This window comes from Anopheles coluzzii, chromosome 2 (genome assembly GCF_943734685.1).
Source record: "Anopheles coluzzii chromosome 2, AcolN3, whole genome shotgun sequence".
Lineage (NCBI taxonomy): Eukaryota > Metazoa > Arthropoda > Insecta > Diptera > Culicidae > Anopheles > Anopheles coluzzii.
In genome coordinates this window covers 91277066-91292801 of record NC_064670.1, presented here as the reverse complement: position 1 = coordinate 91292801, position 15736 = coordinate 91277066, and the positions used below count along the sequence as shown (strand labels likewise).

The 15736-nt window shown below is 43.9% G+C and overlaps 1 protein-coding gene across 2 annotated transcripts in view; it reads right to left on the bottom strand.

Annotated features, from left to right (window-relative positions):
- Positions 1-2356: 2356 nt before the first annotated feature.
- LOC120949291 (uncharacterized) overlaps positions 2357-15736 on the bottom strand; it is a 55013-nt gene continuing 41633 nt past the window's right edge. For both annotated transcript variants that reach the window (XM_040366502.2, XM_040366503.2), the window contains exons 3-7: positions 6873-7087; positions 6608-6765; positions 4283-4513; positions 3897-4183; positions 2357-3818 (exon numbers count right to left, since the gene is read on the bottom strand). In XM_040366502.2, coding sequence (XP_040222436.2) covers positions 3481-3818; positions 3897-4183; positions 4283-4513; positions 6608-6765; positions 6873-7087 — 1229 coding nt within the window. In that variant the 3' untranslated portion in view covers positions 2357-3480. The remainder of the gene's footprint in view (positions 3819-3896; positions 4184-4282; positions 4514-6607; positions 6766-6872; positions 7088-15736) is intronic.

Here is a 15736-nt window from a genome sequence, read left to right as displayed (position 1 = left end):
TTTATACTTTCGATGATTGTTGATCCCAGTTCTTTTAATGTCCCTTTGGATGTAGGCCTGTCCTACACTTCTTTTAATGTTTTGTCATGTAACATGGCTTGAGGCCCCATCGCTTAACGTCTTCCGTTATCATATGCTTTTTGTCTTGTTTGTATCATAACCTCGTGGAAAACAAGTGGATACTGTCTGTACAGATTTCAAAGCGGCATTTGACAGTATATTTTTATCTCTACTAGTTGCTAAGCTGCAAACACTAGGCTTCGGTGGTTCATTATTGTCGTGGTTCAACTCTTATCTCGAGCATCGTTTCTATGCAGTTAAAGTTTGTGATTCTTTCTCTGAATATTGTCTTAGTCCGTAGGGTGTCCCACAAGACAGTTTCCTTAGTCCGTTACTGTTCATTCTCTTCCTCAATGACTGTACTTCTATCCTCACTGTTAACGACTTCCTGCTATATGCGGATGACGTTATAGTTTTTCTTCCTGTATCCTCTATAGCTTGGGCCGGTCTGATGGTACAGTTGTCAACTCGTACGACTTAACAACATGCCCGTGATGGTTTCAAGCCCCGAATAGCCCGTGTCCCCATACGTAGGACTGACTATCCTGCTATGGTAACAATAAGTCAAAGAAAGCCAGTCAAGCTCACTTCACCAGCAGTGGGTACAGGCAGGCCTTTGCCCGCCAACGGTTGTTGTGCCAAAGAAGAAGAAGAAGAAGGAATCCTCTACAGCTTTAATCCTGGCTTTAATCCTGGCATTGTAAAGTCTCTACATGATATCCTTCTAACGGCTTAGTCCTGTATCCTGAAAAATGTTCTGTGTTAAGTTTCTTCCGATCCTCTACATATATCTCTCTCGTATACAGTCTCTGTAATGCTCCTGTGTGGATTTGTCTAAGGATGTTGGCGTCTTATTTGATCAGAAACTTTCTTTCAAAGAGCATACGGACGATGTTATCAATAAGGACCAATAAATGTCTTGGTTATATCTGTCGTGGCGATTGTGAATCACTTCAGTCTTTTTAAAATAATTTTTCTACTTGGTGCTCGTCTAATCGGCTAGTGCTTTGTCCTCCTAAATGTTGTGTTGTCTCTTTTGGTCGTCCTATCAGAAAAAAATACATGGGACTGCTTGTTTGGTCCAACTCAGATAATAAGAGTGTCTTCAATTAAGGACCTTGGTGGTTGGCTCGATGACACCATCACATTCAACGACCAGATCAACCATGTCGTTGATAAAGCAAACAAAGTGCTGGGACTCATTGCTTGTCTGGCCTCTGAGCTGAAAGATCCGCTATGTCTGAAGGCACTGTACTATGTTGGAATTCGCTAGTGTTGTGTGGACGCCGGCTGGAGGCGCCGCTATGCAGAGACTAGAGAGAGAGAGAGAGAGTGCAGAGGAAATTTACGCGTATCGCAATACGTAGATTTCTGCACGGATATAATGCACCTGTGCCCTCATATTCTCTTCGCTGTCCTATCCGCTGGGCTTGATGGAAATCAAATGATGGCGATGAAGTATGATCGCCAGCCTACTTAACTCTAAAATCGATGCTGCCTCGCTCCTCAGCTCTATTCCTCTTCACGTTCCTTCTCGTCGTCTCCGCGACAGATCTCCCAATTTCATCCCCTCCCACCGTTCTGCTTTTGGTCAGAAAGATCCGTTTTTGAGAGCTTGCGCCTACTTTAATCAAGTTCATGATATGTTCGACTACCACGTGCCCTTGTCCAGTTTTCGCTCTCCGCTTCTCGAGTCCTTATCTATATCATCAATCCCTCATCCTTGACATTTCCTTCTTCCTTAGTTTGTAAGATATATAATTGTGAAACTCTGGGCGGCTGACAATATGAAAATAAATAATAATAATCATAATATCCACTGAAATTCGCGATCCATTCTGTCTTAAGTCCCTTTATTTTTGCTGGATCCGTTACGTATTGGAATATGCCTGTATCATCTGATCTCCTGTTCAAGTATCTATGGCCCAAAGGATTGAGAGGATTTAGAAATGATTTACAAGGATTGCATTTCGTAGGTCGCTGGGTCATCACTCTATTCCACTTCCTTCGTATGACCATATATACTCTCTATAAGGCCTAGCTAAGCTGGAGCACCACCTCTCGGTAGCTTAGGCTTTCTTTCGTATAGGACTTCTTTAGCCTGTTGTTTCATACGATAGATGCTCCCTACCTACTGTCCCGTGTACATTTTTATGCTCCTTGGCGCACCTTACGTTCCGTCCTTTACTTACTTCCGAATTATTGTACGCTTAAGTTAGTAAGTTCTATTTCTGTAACTCAATAGGGCCGAACAATAAACATTAATAAAAAATAAAATAAAATAAACAAACACGAGTTTAGTTTTACGGTTAGCTTTATTTTCCTAGATTTTCGCACAATTTTCACAATTATTGCTGGCGTTAGCGCGACGGCCACCGATGGGGCCACCCTTTTACATTATTTATCGGTCGTTAATGCTATTAATGATGCTTTATTTTATTCCTCACATTTGCGGATCCGGTGATTCGTGGCCCCATTGAAGGAGTTTACGATCAGTAATTTCTTTGTCTCTCCCCCTGTTAGTGTAAGCGCGCGGCGGAAGGCTTTAGTGGCCTCGATTGCCTCCATATCGTCGCATCGGTTCGCTGGGCGCCTCTGTCCTATTGGGCGCTTTCCGTTTTCCCTGTCAGTTCTTGTCCGCTCAATTAAACAGTAATTAGACTAGCATTATCTTATCTTACTGCGGCTAGAGCTGCGCGTGTACGCTTGAGCGCAACCTTTTACCGACAAGTTCGTACCGATCAGCATCGTACAGACGCGTTTTTGCTTATATCCCAAAGCACGATCGTGTTGTGTGTTTGTTTTTTTTTCGCAAACACAACCAGCAACTTAAGTATGTTTTAATCCTATTGCATTTGTTCCGCGTATTCTTAAACTGCCCAAGTAAAATGAATTTTTTTTTTTCGTTTCGCACGCTGAAATATTCTCCCGGTGCACACGCGTTTCTATTAGTATCTCGTCAAGCGTTAATTAGTGTCTAATTTGTTGAGCGTTCAATTTTGTGCTATTAGTGTAAACTGTCGCGTAAAATTACAAAAAGAAAACCCGCTGCTAAAAACATGAATGAACCCCAGTGCTTGCTCTCGTGTGCTCTCTCACCGACGGTGCCACTGCCTACACAGGAATCGAATATTTACAGCTTGTTGTACCCTCACGTTCTAAATTAATAATTCCCACCCCGTACGGTGAGACAGCACCGTGCGTCCAGTGTTGTCTCCAGTTTCTCCAGAATGCATAGGACCGTCCACGGTCGGCGATGGCCAAAATGGAAGTGTGACATAGCGTCGTTCGCGCCGATTCGTCCACTTCAGCCCGCCGAGCACGGCAGTCCGTATTTCTTTTGCTTTTCTTCTTTTTTTTGCCTTGTTTGGTTCCGGTGTGCGAGAGAGATCATGCTCACCGCGTGAGAAATCGTGACTTTCAATGGCGAACGATCTCGAGTGCGATCGTGCAGAGTGCGGCAAGCAGGGCGCCCAGTTGCCAGCCCGTCCGCCGGGAGCTACCGCTGGCGCTCTCGAACGATGCGTCCTCTTTCTCCTCCTGCCGGGTGATCACCTCGCGGAACACGATCGTCTCCTCGACCTTGGCGCTCTCGTTGTCCGCCGGCAGGGTGGCGGCTTCCGGCTGCTCCACATCCGCCGTCCGGGCCGGCACATTGTGGATGCTCTCGAACACGTTTCCGGCACGGCTGTTGCGGGCAAGCTTCTGGTTGGTGAGCTTCAGCTGGCGAATTTTCTGATCAATCTCCGACACGGTATCTGTTGCAATAAGGGAGAGACAGAAAGAGAGCTAAAATAAGGTACTGGATTCATGGTAACCGCTGCACCACAACTTACTCTGATCTGCATTCTCGTCGTAGTTCACCTTGATGAAGGTAGTCATGGTGACTTCGTACACCTTGTTCGGGTCGGCCGGTGCAGCACTGATCTCGCGCTTCCGCCGTCCGAACGCCGTCTGACCGTTGCTGCAGATTACACCCTTGCACCGATCGACGCACACGTTGACGGTGCCGCGGAACTGGACGTAGGTCGACTCGGGGAACTTGAACGCGCGGAACTTGGCCGCCAGCAGGTCACCGTCGACCGTGTTGAAGTTTTCGAACAGATACGGATCAACCGAGCAGCTGCAGAACAGTGTGGAAAAAGGTTAGGCGGGTAAAGTGCTGGCATGACCTTCGGCTGTCGGCGGGATAGTGTCAAAGGCGCGTTAAGGCCCAGCTTACCCGTTGAAAATGATAGTTTCCTCCTGGTATTTGGTGTCGGTGACGAGCATGTAGTTGACGCCGAGCCCGTAAATTGGTGCCGAACGGTTGTCGAGGAAAATTTCCATCTGCAGGTGAGCCCCGGGGCTAACGTTAAGGTCGCCCGATACCAGCTTGTCGCCTTGGCGGATCGCAATACCGAGTGACGGTTCGGGGGCATTCTCCGTGATCGAGGTCGTTATTTCGAGATCTCTGTAGTGAAGGAGGAGAGATGGAGAGGGAAATTGCAAGGGTCAGTAAATGTATGTAAATGAAAGCATGGCATGTTCTTGGCGATCTCTTGGTTAGGTATAGGTTTCACACAAACAGTGATTAAAGTACATTTTGTCTTTAATAACTATTTTGAGCTGGTGAATAATTGTTGAATTATGACTCTTTGTCTTACATTGTCTCATCAAAGATATAAAGTCTATCTCTCTTAAATGAGGCAAAAGACCCACGAAGTCCAACAACTCTATAAGAAAATGACAGCAACATCAGTCGCTCTTAAGAGACGATACGAAAATATTCAATATAGATTAGTCGCTCAAACCTAAATACGGCCTTTCGATTGCTTAAATCTATTATAAATTAAGGTCATAACATTATTAAAACAGAACTGGGATAGTGTTCCTGGATAATGAAATAAGATTTGAGATGTTTCTATACACGTGCCTATTTTTTAGCATAAACATTGCTAAAGAATGTCATCTATGACGTGTAAGGAAATCTTTCCAGAAAATGATCCAAGAAACTGTTCAGTAAGCCTCAATGTCAGAATATAGGTGGGTTAAGCCGGCCTATACAGGCTTTCGAGACTTTTTTAAGTACTACACAGCCGGATCATCAATACTTGCTTAGGGTGGCGGTCCTTACGAGGATTGAAACCAGGACGGGCATGTTATTAAGTGTCCGAATTGACGATACTACTGCGGTGCCTCCCAATGCAAAAAAGGGAAACCTTTTGACTGGATAGTTCCATGACTGAGACAGATATAGGTACTATTTTTGGACCCGAATTAAAAAGGGATCAGTATCAGGATCTAAAATGGGGTTATGATCTGTTGCAGGATCGATATGGAATCTTAATCAGTTCAAGGACCAGTATGTGTTTGGGATCAGTTACAGTACAATAAGTACATGTTACAGCATTTGTATGGGGTAATGATCAGTTCCAGAACCGGTATGGGTTCAGTGTAAGTTCTGGTATGGGTTGACGATCAATTCCAGGGCCAATACGGTTTTGGGAGCTGTTTCAGGATCGGTATAGAGTCAAGCTCAATTGAGGGATTAGAGCAAATTCTTTCATCAGTAAGAGATCTGTAAAATTCCAGGATCGACATGCGTTCGGCATCAGCCGCAGTATCAGTATGGGATCATAAAGTTTCTCATAATGTGTTCCCTATAAGTCACCAGGAATCGGCGTTGTCTTTTGAAAAAATCCTTTGCACGCATCCTATAGTTATAAAAATTTCTTGAAATTTTCTTGCACAACTCTGTAATCGGGCCAAATTAACTAGTGTATAAAAAAATTAAATCAATGCGCTTGCTCTCGTTACAAGCATAGGTTTTCTTGTCTCTGAGCAGTGGTCCCTAGATTCAGATTGGTTGAGAAAAAAAATGGTTAGAAGGACCCAATTAGTGCAATAAATATGCATTGGAATTTTATCATGGACATGTGGTGACTTAAATATTTTTACTTATTTGTTCAATGAACCCCTTGGCATATGAGTAGACTCTAAACATTTAATTATAATATAGTCTATCTCTGAATGGATGTTTCGAAAAAATAAAGGTCAAGTTCAAGCTGTTATGCATTTCTATAATTGTATCTTGCCGTTTTGGAACACTTGTTGATTCTACTGATCTCTGGAAAGGTCAATTATCTGACTGACTCTCAGACTTTTAAGCATGTTTCGTACGTAGAGTTTTTGGAGAATTCAGCAACTGGGCAACGAAAGGGATCTTGGTCATTTTGAAGTCCTCGGAAAATAATATGCATACTTTATTACAATCCTAATTACAACATGACATCAACAGATGGCCAAAGAAGTGGTGACAATGGAAGAGAAGTAGAGGGAGATTCTTCCATCGTTATATGTCGTTACCCTAGCGAGAGGAAGGAGTCCAACGGGTTGCGTATAATATTGCGTCACGTACCTCATGAATGATTCGATAGCTGCTTTAATCTTTTTAAAACTAATTTAATTTTTTAACTTAACTTTATTTATGGATGGCTCCTTACGTTGAACGTATAGTATAGTAGAACGGTGTAAAAAATACATTAAAAACAGCTTAAACACTTACTCTGGTTCCTGGAAGCCGGCGGGCAGCACATCCCGCTTCACGATACCGTGCGTCACATTGTAGCTCGGCCCGGTGGTGATGCACTTTACGCTCACGATCTCCTTGCCAGTGTCCGGCCCGGTCTCGACGATGATCCGATGATAGAAAACTTTCTTCCCCTGTACAGGAAAAATTAAGCAAAAGTCGTCGTGTTGATTAGCATCTGCAAAACACCCACCCTTCCATTGCGCTCAATGACGGGAACACACACACGCCGGGTACGTACCGTAATTTGATTGATCACCCGTGTCACACCGCAATCGTAGATGTTGGTGAGCGAAAGCTCAAACACGGCCAGATTCTCCCGTATGGTGGGCTTACACTTCGGATCCGGATAGCCCTTCATACCGTCCAGATAGACGACCTCGCTGGAGAAGTTTTCCGACGGCAGTGCAACGTCGACCCGCATCGTCTCGTCGGCGCACGTTACCTTGTGGGTGGCTGGGGCGGAAGGAAGATGGAAAACATACACAGGTACAGGCCATTAAAACAAATGTTATTTTGGGTTGGGTAAATTGTACACTCGTTGGTCGAGGAGGTTGTGGCAGGCAAGCGAACAGGTGCACTCTAACGGAAGCCAGGGGGAAGGCATTTTCTTCCCATGATCCCCCAGGGCTAGGCGAGACCCAGTGGACTGCAGCGATGGGACGAGCGCCACGCATGAACATCATCATTTTATCAACTAGTCAGCCAATCAATCTAAACAGCTACTGCTGATATTGATCGTTTGGCCAATTACCGGGGACAGTGGGGTTTGGGGTTGAATCACGTGCATCGGGTGTATTCTTCTGTGTCACGATTCTATGCTCCCGGACCGGTTTTGGGAGGGGTGATGTGGAGGGACAGTAATTGGCTCTAGCTCGTTTCTTGGGTTTACTATAAATTCCGATACATTCCAGAACAATATATGATAAGAATGTATGAGCAGATAATATTTTAACTCACACTCAGAATGACTGTTTCGTTAACATTCCTTCCAATAGACTGGATTGCTTAATAATTCTATTTGCTTTTCCTTTTATCGACTCACTGGCACGGGTAGCTTGAATCTCACAACTACAATGCCGCTCGAACGTACGGCTCGGGATAATTTACCGCTCGTCTATTTATTAGTTAGCGAGTCGTCATGTCACCGGTTATTAGCGTCAATTGCATTCTCCTGCACAAACGTAGCAAAGGAAACGACCGATTGATACAGAGCGAGAGAGTGGGCAAACGGGCAAACGTTGTTTGGTAAACAGTAAACGGTGTTGAGAGAGTTGGTTGAGATTTATAATTATGACAACGTCGTTTTGATTTTCTATGTTCTATGCTTCCACCTCCGGACGCCACAGTATCATCATCATCTAGCCGCGGTGCAGTTAGACAACCTAGAATCTGTTCGATGCTGCGCCAAAGAGCAACAAGCTGCTGGTCGTATTTATCACCGTTCAGGTGCTAATGGGAAGTCGTTCCAAGGCGCCTATTATTGCCGTGAAGCTTGCGTGATTAGAGGACTGAGATGCCCGTGCACGGGTAGTCGGACGTCTCCCGTTTGTAAGCTCTAAACTGTACGATTCAGATGTGTACCAGCAACAAGATTTATGCTCCCTTTGTGGCGCACGAAACGCATCGATTTGAGGGATGTAAGAATCGAAATAGTATGGAACACAATGTACAGTGTGCTTCCTTACTGCAGGGCTGTGTGTCATGCTGTGCAAAGCTGTGTGATCTACATTTATCGCGGGAAATGGAAATCGGCATGTTTGAATTTGAATGCCCAATGTCTTGATACTTTGTATGAGTTACAATTCACGGTGTGGGAGTTTGAAATCGATATAATGCCAAGATCTAAGATATGCCGACATGGTGAAACCATGAATAGGCTCTAATAGAGATCAATAACGATCCCGAAATGATTGATGAATTTTGAAGATCAGCGGTGCAGCTATTTCAAATCCTTCTATAGAGAGGTGCATTGTGAAAAATGATTTTTATTCAGCTAAACATGAATTAAGTCAAACCAAAGTAGTCATAAATAGTATGCTCAACTCCAGCGTGTGTTATTGATTTTTGAAACCCCATTCACCTTTTTTTAATTTGGTTTTTCAACACTTAAGGTCAGATTCGTTCGAGAGATTGCATTTTTATTTTCGTTGTTGTCGTTCATGGTTTGTTTCGATTTTGCATTCATGCCGAAAGGGGTTGACGGGGAGAACATGTCCGTGGCCTTTTCAGGAAAGTTGCTTATCAACAATCGATCGGTCATCGCGCAGCGTGCCTTCCACGACACGCCAAACATTCTTCTTCGGGGCCACCGCATCGATCGATCATTGCGCGCGGAATGAGGGCAAGCGCTTTTGATGTTCTGATATGTGATGGGTACGATCATTACCTTACCAGAAACAATTTGCTGTTGTTTGCTGCTGCTGAGTGAAAGGACCGAAATGGACACAAAATAACAATTTCTTTTCCGAATGTGATGGGTTGCCCATTGAGGGAAGAATCGGGGAAGAAATGCAACACATTAGTGCGATGGTCTTTAGCTACCGTTAGCTGAGGTACTTGGTAATTAAATATTGTGCTTCATGATTAGTTATCATCTTGACAGACTACCTGAGGCAATTGATTAAGTAGGAGAGTTAAGTATTTTAATGCGTGATCTTTTTGTTCAAACCAAAAACTCTCAAATTTATTGAAACAAATTGTTTGATTAGACCCTTTTAAACCTGAGGCTACAAATCGTACATCAAATATCATGATATAATATATCTTCAAACGACATCATGAGTTGCCTCAAAGTCTGTAGTTTCTCTAAGCCACCGATATCAGATATCAGACCCGATGCACAACTGCAGATGATCTGCAACTGCATTCCCTTCTCGGTGCAACCTGTCCGGCAATGTCCCAAAAATGGACCGCTCTTTTCCACCCTCTTTGCTACTTCCAGCGAAATACGCCATGGACAACAATTACATGCCCCAGATGGGAAAATTGATCCCGCTTCGCTATAAACGGTAATCCGGTACGCTTCAATCATTGCCGTCCCAGAAATGGAGCCATACGATGCGTGCGCTATGCTCCAGACGCCCCAGAATCTACGGGCTACGGTGATTACACCGGCCAACCGAGCGACTGCTGCATCGCGGACTCACGCATCGAAGCCATCCACGACTACCACCAACTCAACTTACGCAACCAGGGCACCCGCACACGAGCGCGGGAAAAATCGAACGCTTTTCTCTTAATTTTATTTTCTAGTCCACAGTCTCCCATCCCACCAACCGATCGATCGATCGATCGGTAATTGCTCGCGGGAGCAAAACAAAATTAGATCAATCTCGAGGTTGTCGGGCAAGTGCACTTGCCGGTGTCGGTATTGTTTTGCCAGTGAAAGCAGAACAAAAACGGCAGACGGGTTTTTTTTTTGGGAACGGCCCTTTCGAAAATTCGGTCTGCAACTGAGGTAGATAATTGGTTAGCCTACCGGACCGGTTACCGATCGGATGTGCCGGACCTACTGGCCGTGTTCAAAAACAGACAGACAGTAACGAACGGCCCAGTACAGGTGCTTAGTGAAAAGTGAGATTTTGTTCTGGCCGCGAAAGAAGTACGCGGTGATATGCTTCTTCGACGGGAAACGGGGGCAATGCTTCTGGTGTTTTGTACCTTTAGATTGCATTGTCGTTGTGCCCTTCTTTTCTCGAGTGATCAATCTCACTGATACAACTTGGTTTAATTAAAAACATCAGACAACCCAAAAAAAAAAGAACTGGGAATTTAGGTTACAACCGTCCGACCGGGCCCGGTGCGTCGGTGGTACCGTGTCTGTACCGTGTGTGTATGAGAAAAAAGGGAAAGGCGGCAATTAGATCAAACTAATTTTCCAGAAAACCCCATCCATCCGGCGGGGAACGATCCTTACACGGATTTAGGATTGAAATTAATTCGTTTTCATTCTTCAGTTCTGATTCCATTCGATCGGGGCTGGAACGTGTGTAGCTCGACGGGAGGTATGCAAAGCGGCAGTTGAATGTTTCTGATGCTGCTGCCTCATTCCTGCTGCTGGTGGACCACTTCCAACTGGACACACGTACCAATCATGGTGATCAAAGAAAGGGTTGGGGCGTTTAGATAAAGATCAAAACATTTCTACCGGCATCAGCAGGGCAAGGGGCGGCCCCTTCTGCTTGCTTTGGCGGTACTGCCAGATTAATGTGAGAAATTAATAATGTGGTATTAAAGGGGGAGTGTAATTATGTGCGCACTTTAGGGTGGATCTGTTGCTGACAAGGAGCTTTAATGAAAGTAATTGCATGCTTGCGTATGTTTTGTAGCGCTTGATTGGTTTTATTTGTGTTTGCTTTTTTAGTGTGGCATTTGATCATCACTTTTTTCAGTCGCTTGGAAAGATTTTAAAATAACGATTCATGTTTGATTTATTAATTCATTATACAAACCATTAAAAGCAGAAAACATATCTCCTTTCACTTAATTTAATTTATTTCATAATTTATTCTAAACAGTAGCTTTATTAAATTCTTACTGGGATTAAAAGGGGTTTAATAATCGACGATTTTTTTTTGCCATAAGTCGTCGTTTAGTTATCGTAAGGAATCGTTTACTTCAATTTGTTTTAAAGAAGTTTAAATTTTGCCTTTGAGTGGGGCAAAAGCAATTTTTATTATTTTTCAAATAACTTCTTATTTAACTATGATTAATGAAAACGTTTTTATTATAGATATATTGACAAAAAGTATTATGATAAATTTAATTTAAAAACAATTTACTCCGTCTTTAAATGTAAAAAATGTACGAAAAAAAAAGTTGAAGATGAAAGTATCTAACAGCAATTAATGAGAATCTTTTGTTCCAAGAGTGTTCTTAACATCATCTGCAGTCTAATCACATAAAAATCAATTGTTCTTCCCTTTCGTAAGCACAGCTGGCGGTATGCGGCCCTCTGGGAAAGTGATCTTTGGATGTGGGATTCGTTAATAGTAACTATGGCACTCAAAAAAAAAAAATAAAGAAGAAAAAAAACACTTTCAAACAGATACAATAGTTAATTTCCCGTTGCGATTCATCATCGGAAATCACCACCCGCATTGGCAGCTTTTCCGTCCCGCTGGTCCGCTGGTCCGCTGTTCCCTTTCTGTTTAGGGTTTCCATTTCTCCTATTCCCACATACACACTCACACATTTGTGGAGAGAATTTGTAATCTCGTTAATCAAATCGTTAATCGGATGAACTTACGCCGTCCCAGCGCCTTGCTGACTAATGAGTTTTCTTTCCATGGGGTTTCGCTTTGTTCGATGGTTTGCTACAGTTGCAATACATTTTCTTCCCCGCATTCGATCGAGTGTGACCTCTGCGGTGGTGATAGGGAAATTGCGGCACAAACACTCGTCGGTTTCTACTACTCCACGCAGACGGATCAATTCAAAACCAGACCAAGATTAGCCGATCAATCGGGGTGCGAGTCAGCGATGGTAATGTGCCGTTTCCGACCGTGGGCTACTTTCGGAGACGAAAGGTAGCGCAGCACCTTTGCTTTAGTAATTTCAGTGTCCGATAATGGGTGGTCTAGTGTTTAGTTCGATCGTGAACATTTCTAATCTACAGGTACACATTACCCTGCGCTTATGTTTGAGGTCACTGAAATACTGAAATACGTTAGCTTTGTCTTTGTCTGTTACTTCGGCAAGATCTAACCCTCCAAAAGAGAGTAGATGAGGTGATTCTTCGGAAGTGAAATTTTGGGATGCATTGGTACAAAGTAAAAACTGCCCGGAAGTGGCCATTTCCTGCCGTTTATTCGCGATTAGCGCTAACTGCATTACCGTGCGCGTCAGCAGGAAGGGAATTAACATGGCATTGCTGCGATGTCTGCGCTCAGGTGACTCGTCTCCGTCAACGCAATCGGAACAACGTTCACGTTAATCGGAGATAATTTACAAAGCTAACCAGGTCGATCGAGCTGCTGCTGGACCAACCGTGTGGCCTATATGTGTTGGTTTGAGGAAAATGAAACCCAAAAAGCGAAACTGGGATAAGGTGATTAGCGCATTTCGAGGGGTGTAAGCTATGAGGGCGGTTGCGAGTGGTGTGGTCATCGATATGATCGAAAAGCTGCTGCGTATTGGCTATACCCTTTGTACGACCGTGCTCGATGAGTTGTGATGTTGATTGGGAAAATCTTTGTATAAAATTGAGAAAAAAAAGTTTCTATACAAGACACAAGTTTTGATAGTTTTGAGTACATTTAATTTTTGTAAACATGTTTAAACTTGATTAAAAAAAATATACTAAAGATTTAAAAGAACTCAAGGTTCGTCGCTTGCTGCTGAAGTTTTTTGATACAGTTTCTTTCAAATAGGTTTATTTTGATGTAAATGCACACCAGTAATCAAGTGCTTACGATGCTAACCGATCAGAAGGAACCTGGTGCTTATGTGGATGTGCCGAATCGATCGATCTCGTGCAACGGTTAACAATTTCACCTTTAACGCATAACCTACTGCGGTCATGCGGGCACGCGAGGTGTGCGCCGTGTCGATTAGTCGATCAGCAAAAGGAGAATAAAAAAAGGTCATACCTGGCCAACGAGCGTGCGCCACTGACCTCGACGCGATCGGGTTAGCTTCGTTTCGGGCACGCTATGGAATTGTGGTATACATGGGAAAATTCCAGTCTGTGGTTTTGAGTCCAATGCTGATTTTATAGCATATCTCATTTGAAGTGTGCTTTACTGGATTTGTGATTGATGGAATCTTCCTATAGCCGAAGCATCCATATTAATGTTGCAAAATTTCCATAATTAATTGCACTGCTTAAAGCTGTGAGTGCCGAACAAAAATTGAACCAAACTACACTACCTGTCTCTCGCCTTTGGATAAGAGAAATCAGTTTCTTTTGGAACAGTGTGCATCTTCTTCTCTTTCCCATCCCATGATTATGCAAAATTAACCCCTGATAGGGCGCCCCAGCAGAATTAATGGGCGTTGAAGGTGTGCTCTGGCATCGACACACCATTAACACCGGTCATTACGGTACGCATCGGCTCATGACTAGTAATGAGCCAAGGAGCTGTGTGCATCATAACCGACCCTGTACCATCGACTAACGATAAGTTGGTGCTGTGCTGTGTTATGCGATGGCAGAAACGTGCAGACCTTCGGCAAAACAGAACGCTTCGAAGGGAGGCTCTAACTTTATCAATCAACTCGTTTCACACACACATGAAGCGCATGATAAGATGAACGCACTAGATCCACGTTAACGCATCTTCTCACACTTTAGCCCGCGGACGCAGATTGCGTGTAATTTATGCAATGCGTACCGGGTATGGCACCCTGTCTACTATGGCACTGTGTCTGTTGTAGCGCCTCCAGCCTGGCGTGCGGTGATCCAACCCATGCAAAACTAATTACCTTCTCTGCGTTGCGCTCCCGATCGGACATGACGAAGTGATTTTGATCGCGTTGAAAGTATTTATAATGCGCATGATTAGAATATTAATTGCAGATAATATAATGACCATTCCTGCGGCTGCCTGTTTACACTGAATTTCTGGTGTTGTTAGCAACGATAATCTGTTGTTTGCTTTTTTTAAACACATCTGCACTGGATGGGCACGATCGCATCGGTTAAGTGGGCTGATCAATTGCAGAACTCACAGATTGAACCTCTCGCCCATTTAACGATCGGGTTTGTTCGGTTCAAAGGTGGTAACGCTTTTCAGAACCAGGGGCAAAAAATAAAACTCAGACACAAACAACCAAATTTCCTTACAATGACCTCACACGCCAATTTCCTCGCGGCTTGCACCGTCCCAAGCTTCGTCGATCATTGGATTTTTGCACACACGCTTTGCCTATTTTGTGAGGCATTTCAACGCCGATTTTTTATTCGAGCTTTGTCTGAAAGCATTAACACACACATAGCAGCCAGATATCATTGGCAAATAAAAGGCTCTTCGAAGGGGAAAAGCAAATCAGTACAGCTGAGCAGAGTAATTCCCTCTACAGCTAGGTGAGGTTTTATTAGCTTGTCTGTAATTGAAAATTACCCCCATCGGAGCGCGAATAATGGTACGCAACGGCATCGCGTCTTTGTCTGCGCTCTAATCAATCCAATCGGATGCGGATATTGGTTAGCTTGCCTTTATCATCCACCCAGCCACATATTCTAAGATGGTGTGGAGCAGTTTTTTTCTCCTTTTCCGATTACTGTTTTCCCTCCATCGCTTTCAATGCGCAAGCATCCAATATGCAAACAGGGAAGGAAGTAAAATGTTGCTTCAGATCACCTGCAAACCTGCGAACAGCTGCGTATCGAGCGAAATAAAATTGGCTGCTGGCGAACCGTATAGCGGACTGTGGAGCAACAGAGTGGGTGTAATGCCAGCATCGAAGCTTTACGAGCGAATCCCTTTTGTGATGCTGATGAGACAAAATGGGTACTGGTCATTGACCAAACCATGAGGATAGTGGAGAAGGTGGTTGATTTTTCCGACAATCCAGCCAGCGTCAAAAAACATTGGCATTGTGCTCTCGCCCGTACGACGCCTGTGGTCACGGTAAGCATCTTGCATTATGGCTTGAGGTGTGGAAAAAAACATCTCATTTGTTGCGAGCGGCATATAGTTTCCGTTTTTATTTGTCGTCGTAGTGTGTGTTCCCTCGCATTCGCCTTCGCCTTGTACGGATTGAATAAAATGCTCCCCTACGGGGTACCGGTGTTTCCTTTTGGGAAGGACGAGAAGGTCATCTTTTGTTTACTCTTTACAGCGCTGAAAGAAGGGTGAATAAAATGAAAATGATTTCCACTTCATCTCCAACAAGATACGGTTTATGCGATCTTCTGCTCTTCCGCAAACTGATAGCGGAGGGGTTAAACAAAGAGCTTACAAATTTAAAAAAATCCCTTCTACACTTTCACACACACACGCATGCCATAATCGTAAAACTCAAGAAGAGAGAGAGTGAAGAAACGGTTGTTAATGGTTTTGTTTTCATTGGTTGCCGTTGCAGAGCTTGGGGGTTTTTTATGCCAAGTTGGTCAAGCTTCTTTCCGAGGCCCGTTTTATGCTCGCTATGGAAATTGCT